General features: G+C 36.0%; 1 protein-coding gene across 1 annotated transcript; it reads right to left on the reverse strand.

Moving 5' to 3' along the window:
- Window positions 1-611: 611 nt before the first annotated feature.
- On the reverse strand, window positions 612-1,787 carry LOC141648700 (aspartic proteinase nepenthesin-1-like). The gene has a single exon (XM_074457421.1). It carries the CDS (start codon window positions 1,785-1,787, stop codon window positions 612-614), a length of 1,176 nt encoding a protein of 391 aa, XP_074313522.1.
- Between the last annotated feature and the right edge of the window lie 5,524 nt (window positions 1,788-7,311).

Here is a 7,311-nt window from a genome sequence, read left to right on the forward strand (position 1 = left end):
TATATTTTGAACTAGGTACGTACACTTTTATGATTAATAACTTTCTCCTATGACCTATCGTCCTATCCTCTCTATTTCTCACTACAAAGCGTCTTGCTTGTGACAGGCTAATCCCGTCATAAGCTGAAAACCTCTCATAAAAAGGGAGAGGGGACAAGGTAGGGCACCCCCCATGTGCTTCCCCACTCACCTCTCATGAGTATTTTATGAAAGAAAATGGTATCCGTCACAAGCTTTTGACGGATATTGCCGTCTTCAATGAGAGAAAGTGCGTTTGGCTTGATCATTATTTGTAACTCTATCACTGCTTAGAAAGCGTGTATTATGATTTGAAATGGTGACAAAAAAAAGGGACATTAATGAAAAAAGAATTATATACCAGTTTCCTTTCAAAAAAAATAAAAAATAAAAAATTATATACCAGTTATATAGGGGTATCGTACACGTATATCGAATTAAGAATTTAATTGAGCTTATGTATATTTTTTAAATTTTAAAAAACTACATATATCCCAACTAAAATTTTAAACTTCACTTGAGAATGTTTTTATAAATCATCTAGATAGATTAATTTGAATTTAACAAATGTGACAAAAAAAAACTTTCAAAAGCTAGAAACTAGCTTCATGACACACTTGAGGTAGGAAGGACAAAAGCCCATTATCGACATCAAATAAAACCTTAAAATTGATTTGTTGATACCTTCCTAACAATGAAGGGCCTGGATCATCAACGCTAAACATAGCCATGCAAAATCCTTGATTTTTCTTTTGGAATAAATAATTTTTATCCATAACCCAATCGACCTCTCCTTGTTGTCCAATCCCCGCGAAATGAAAAATAACAGAAGGAAATAGTTGAACATCACTAGGGTATTTCGTCGTTTCAAAACAAAGACCGGGCAAAGGCGTTGGTGTAGGTTGCCAATCATATTTCTCTTTTAAGTACTTGACTACCGCATCTTTGATAGGTTTAAATGCACTTCTTGTTAAGACGGTATAAGGTGCACCAGAGTCGACAAAAAACCCCTTAGTATATCCTATTGGATCTAATTCGAAGATTGATGGGTCAAACGATATTCTAATTCCTTCTACACTGATTGCATTTAAGTAGACATGATATTTAATCCACTTATTCATTGCGATCGTTCTAACTTCCTTAGTAGCATCTCCACTAATTTGTGCTTCATCACCAAAGTACATATTTGATATTCCCAAACCAGCAGCTAGACAATAAGAAAATCGACCTTTAGTATGACTACGGGATTGTGATAAGAACGATCTAGGACCAAGTGCTAGCCCATGTATACCAACTATACTATTTTCACGCATGCTCGTATAAAATTTAAACCCTTCATTTTTAAGTGCGCACCCGAATGCAAAACCTTGGATCGCGACAGGTTTTCCAGTTAATGCGTTCTGAAAAAAAACCACATCTTTTCCAACAATACCAAAGGCATGTGCGTCACCATAGGTGGCATGTAAGGCACACGATCCCTCATAGGTTAACCGTGGGTTACACAATGGATCGTCAACACTCATTCGCTTAAAAGTAGTGGATAACTTGTAGTTAAAATTTTTCTCTTTTGATTCAATACAAGGGTAACAATCTTCACATTGAATCCAAGTTTCATGAGAAGCAGTGTCAATGATCATAATAGGAGATAAATGTCCTTTACCCGTCCCCAATGGGAGTTTAGTAACATAATAATTTCCTCCATCCGATCTAACTTGGGACTTGAGACCATTGGGAGTTAGTCTTATGGGGTAATTACTCACCTTTGACATAGATATGTTAATGAGTAATTGATGTCTTTCTTGAGCCGTGACGTATTCAGGTAATAATTGCAAATGTGGCGAGTCTATTGGAATCATTTTAAGTGATAAGCCATTGGTGTTTGAAACAAGGGATATTATGAATAATACAAGGCGTAACGAAAAAAGTGTTATTTTAGCCATGGTGAGTTACGTGATCGAGTGTCATATATTTTAGAAAATTATTGAAAGAATGTAATGCTTGAGTTATATTCAGAACATTCAAGAGTATATGTACACCTAACAATGATATCTCGTTTCCTAATTACAAGTGATACTATGCCTAATTAGTTGCTACAAATAGAGAAACAAATTATGCACAATATTTTCTAAACAAATTACATATATTCTAATAGACCCTGTAATCGAAAGGGAGGAGGACGAATGCTGACACTAGCTCGAAAAGCATAAAAAAGAACACAAGGAATTCTTTTGGTAAAAACGTCGGTCATCTGAGAACGAGAGGGAACGTGGTGGACGCGAGCGTCACCACGAGATACCTTTTCACGCATGAAATGAATGTCAACCTCAATATGTTGGTGCATTGATGTATGTAGATACATACCCGTATCTGTCGATATTGGAATTTACAAAAATCCCGGCAAACACCCGATGATGATAGGACAATATGTATTTTCATTGGACACCGTTCATTAATAGGATTCTTTTTGCGATGTAGAATGGGATTCATTGACGGATTTTAATTAATTACTTTAATGAGATTAATTTAATTAATTTGTGCTTAAAATGGATTTTTACTTGTTTTCAAAATTGATTTTAAAAAAGTTTCTGATGTTTAACTTTTATGATAAAATTAGTTTTAAAATAAACGAATTTATTTTATTACTTAAGAATTTGTCGGTTTTGAATTTAATTTGAAAATTGTCTTCTGCTTATGTTTTCTTGAAAATAAAATAAAACTTGATTTTTTTAATTAATTTCTAAGAATTTGGTTTATCAATGTGGCCGGTTTGAAAAATCGACTTTCAAACTTTTAGATCGTTTTATAAGTCGTAAGACTTTTGAGCTTTAAACTCGATTTTTGCTACCGTCTTATATACGATTTGTGAGCTTGTTTTCTATGCAATTTGGGCTCGATTTTTGATGCACTTTTGACCCATATCCTTTCCTTTATAGCCCTGTGTTCGAAACTCTTATAACCCACGTCCAGGCCAGTCTCTAACCCAACCCAAATCTAGGTAAAAGTAGCCTATCTACCACCCGAGCTACTCTGTTTTCGAAGCCCCAAACCTTCGACAAACTAAGCCAAGCTCGACACCTACTTGACCCAAACCTATATCCTAATTTACCATATATCTATACACCTATAGGCCTATACCCATGCCTATTATCCAAGTAACCAACAAAAGCTGCCAACCTGCCATGAAGACCGCACCTAACCACACACCAAAACAGGGACCTTTGGGTCCCTTGTTTTCCGAGCCACTTTCCCTGAGTACTCACCTCAACCTAGTCTCGTCTTTCCTTGCCTTACAAGCTAGCTCTCTTACCCCTCCTCCAAGATTTATTAACCTCTTCCATATCCTTGCCAAACCGAGTTTATCTCACCTTCCAAAACTCAATTCAAATCTTCACCATATCATTTCCAAAATAACTTCAAACTCTCTCTGTAATGCGTGAGGGGACCCTCAGACTTGGTGAGACCACCAAAATTAAATGATGACTGTATACTAGACCAAGTAGAACCTATACTAGACCTAGTAAAACTCCTAGTGGACCGAGTATAGCTCCTAGTGGCTCCCAGTAGAACCTATACTAGACCTAGTAAACCTCACAGTGGACCGAGTATAGCTCCTAAGGAGAATACTTGACTGAGTGAGTGGCACTCGGTCGAGTGAACCGGTCACTCGGTCGAGTGGCACTGTGCAACGCCCGATAAAGCTTATTTCGGGATTCTACCTATCCAAACCTCATATCTCTTTCATTATTCTTCTCCTCCACCTTAAACACTCTCCCCTCTCTCTAGAATGACCCCCAAGCCTCTCCCATGACCTTCAAGCTTCGATTTGAAGATTAAACCTTCACCTAATCCCCGATCTACCATGGTAAGTCGATTTCCCACCTTTCCCTTTTGTCTTATTTTAACCCTAACTTTTAGGGGTTTTGTTATGGGTAATTAGTTAGTAATTAGTGTGTGTAATATGGGTAATTAGTGGGTAGCAATAAGGGTGGATGTGTATGGAGGTAGCAATATGGGTAATTAGTATATTAATTGTTTCTTAATTGCAACTCCGATTTCACCGCCTCGAGAAACCAAGATGGTAACATCTTTCAATTACCTTGGCCGGGTAAGAAGGGGGTGTTATAAAATGGTATCAGAGCTACGATTTTGGAACCTAAACCATTGAACCAAAATGAACCTAGGTGTGTCTAATAAAACGAACCCGACTTGAGCATAATAGGAGATCGGTTTTGGATGAGTAGGCGCCCTCATATCAAAACTAGTGCCTATTGTCTGGGTTGGTCACTACGTGGGTGGTTATGAGTATGGGGTAACAGTAGTGTAACACTATGTGAAATATGGTTGCATGAATGTATGTGTAGACACCAAAATTTTACATTTTTGGTATCTATTTATTTTATAATATCTTTAGTATTTTAGAGATAATTATCAGAAAATAATGTGATAATATCTTAGAATATTTTAGAATATGCCGTCTTGCCCTCCAAGCCATGTTATTATAAATAAAAGTCCATCTTTAGGGTTTAGAGGAGAGCAGATGGATTAAGTCTCAAACGACCGCGTCTTCCTACTACCAAATTGTAGGTAGGATGGAATAAGTCACAAAAGACCCCATCTTTTCTCCCTACGAGATTAAGTCGATAAGACCCTCGTAGCACTATCAAAACCCTAAATTCCCTAGAGATGGAATCAAGAGAGTTATGAAAATTAACCTTCAATCTTTCAATAATAAAACTCTTGTTTCCATATTATTTTCTTGCTTCTGTATTTATTATTGCAGGTATGAATTTTTATGATTTATAGTATGATTTAACATTAAGTTCCTTGTATAATATAATTGTTTTTAATGATGTGTGGATGTGTATGGAGGTTGAATGCTTAGATTGGCGTGAGTAGCATGTTTGAGGATGGTTAGCATGTGTTGGTATACAAATGGTGATTTTGCTCTCTAAATTGTTGCGCAGTGTTTTAATGAAATGCATGTTAGTGTATATGTAACATATGATTAGTGAGGTATGTTTGCAGAGTAGCTACTAGTGCTATGGTAGCGTACCAAGGACGGTAAGTAGGGTGACGTATGGACTAACCCGGATGAGTCACTAATCCGGTGGACTCTCGAACCTTCTCTTTGTGTTGCAAAGACTTCATCGTTCTAATTCGACCCGAAATTCTAAGCCATAAGCAATCACTCTACCGAGTATGAGTCCACACTCGACCGAGTATAGTGCACTCGGTTTCCAGAAGCTGGAAACATTCTGAAAATAAGGCACCCGTCCGAGTGAAAATCCACTCGACCGAGTGGACTCACCACTCGACCGAGTGAGTGCTGGCTGAGATTTTCACGGGTTTAATCCATTTCCTTCATTTCTTATCTTCTTCACATCTTACTTTCACCTCATTCATTCAATATCGAAGTTCCTACAAAAATCATCCCAAAACTCAATTGTTGTATTTTGTCACTTGAATTAAGCTTTCTACTCTAATTTTCTGTCTCAAATCTCTTCCTTATTAACAATGTAAGTAAACCATCTCTCCTCTTATTTTCTCCATCTTAATTTGTTTAGATCTACATTAAGTTGTTAAAGATTTGTCAATTATTCACATGTTTTTGCTTAATTCATAGTAGTAAATGACTTTCTACACCATTGTTCGTGCTAAATATCAAATTTTTATGTCAATTCTACCACCTAAAATGAAGAACACGGAAATGAATACTTGAGCATATATGTGGATTTTTGGTGCTTGTTGTTGAGTTTAATTAAACAACAAAGGCTTAACCTTTGTTGTTATTGCTAGATCTTGTTTAGTATGTGAAAATTTCATCTTAAAACTCCGTCTTAAATTTTCGAAATATAGGCAAGTCATGCCCAAATTTTGTTTTTTCAAGAGTAAAACTTGATTTATTTGCCTTATAAGACCACCATATTTGTTAGTAATGTGGTATATGGTCTCAAAACGAACAAATTTCATCTTAAAATTTGGATGAAATTTTCGAAAATCTCCCAAGTACCCATGAACAATTTTAATTTATGTCTTAAAAATTATTTAAGTATGTTGTTAAGCTATGAATTTGATGGTTATTGTTATACTATGAGGTAAACGAATAAAATTTCGTCTTAAAAATGTGAACAATTTCTCGAAAATTTGGTACTAACCATATCAACATTTTGATTTTTATGCTCACTACATGTTTTACTAACTCATGGTTACCTTAAACCTCAAACTTATGATGCTTGAGGAAGTTTTACATTGAAAAATTAAAAGGTATGCATTATCCGTCTGAAGCTTGAGACAGATTAAATATATATCAAATTACACGACAAGTTGTCTAGGTAATGCCAAAAATTTTGTCTTTATTACAACTATGTGGTAATATTTGACCATTTTAAAATCCAAAATACAAGAGACACTCCGTCTAAAACAAGACTTACTGATTTTTTTTTACATACTGAAATAATTTGTTTATTACTACTTCGTATCGTATCTCATTACATTATATAATTTATGTACGAAAAATATATTGTAAGATGATTTTACTGTATAAGACGATCCATTATGATAAAACTATTTATTCAATGTAGTTAAATGAGTTATCGTTTTATAAGATTGGATCGTCTCAATTGCCAAACCTCTCACAAATACCCGATGTTGATATATGTATATTTTTAGTGAATAAAATCAAATTTAAGCTTTAATCCAACTCTTGGAGTATTGTTTCATAAACCGAGTCTTCTAAAGTTCTAATTATTTGTCTTCCACTAATTGTTTTTTTTTTGGCAAAATGTAAGTTTTCTCATTAATCATAAAAATATCCCATTACATCCAGAAGTCATAATAGTTAAGGAACTATAAGGCTGGGAACCTTAGAGCTCCTTCAACCAGTCATGAACAGAACTATTGGTATATTTCAATTCAACTTGCTGCAGTCTGATCCGTACATCAGTCCTAACCCTCTAAACAAGATACATAGGCCTTAGTACAACCCTGTTTATCCTGCAAGTATTTCGATTCTGCCAAGGTGATACATAAGGTTTGCAAGGATGATCCCCACAACCTTCTTCTTGGTAGCTGACTGAGTCCTCCACTTGATCCACCAATGAATACAATCTTGCTCAGGCACTATAACTTTGCACCAATCCTGCACTTGCTGCCTGCTAGGGATGGCAGTGGGTCGGGGACCCGACCCAGACCCTGAGGGTCGGGTATGGGTCTCATTTTTTCAGACCCAATGGGTATGGGTCTTAAGAAAATATTTCGGGTCCGGGTCCGAGTCTAAGTTACGAGACCCATACC

The sequence above is a fragment of the Silene latifolia genome, chromosome 3 (genome assembly GCF_048544455.1).
Source record: "Silene latifolia isolate original U9 population chromosome 3, ASM4854445v1, whole genome shotgun sequence".
Lineage (NCBI taxonomy): Eukaryota > Viridiplantae > Streptophyta > Magnoliopsida > Caryophyllales > Caryophyllaceae > Silene > Silene latifolia.

Excerpts from the sequence above, each read along its gene's own strand:
- LOC141648700 (XM_074457421.1), bottom strand. The coding sequence starts at position 1,787 with ATGTCAAAGGTGAGTAATTACCCCATAAGACTAACTCCCAATGGTCTC.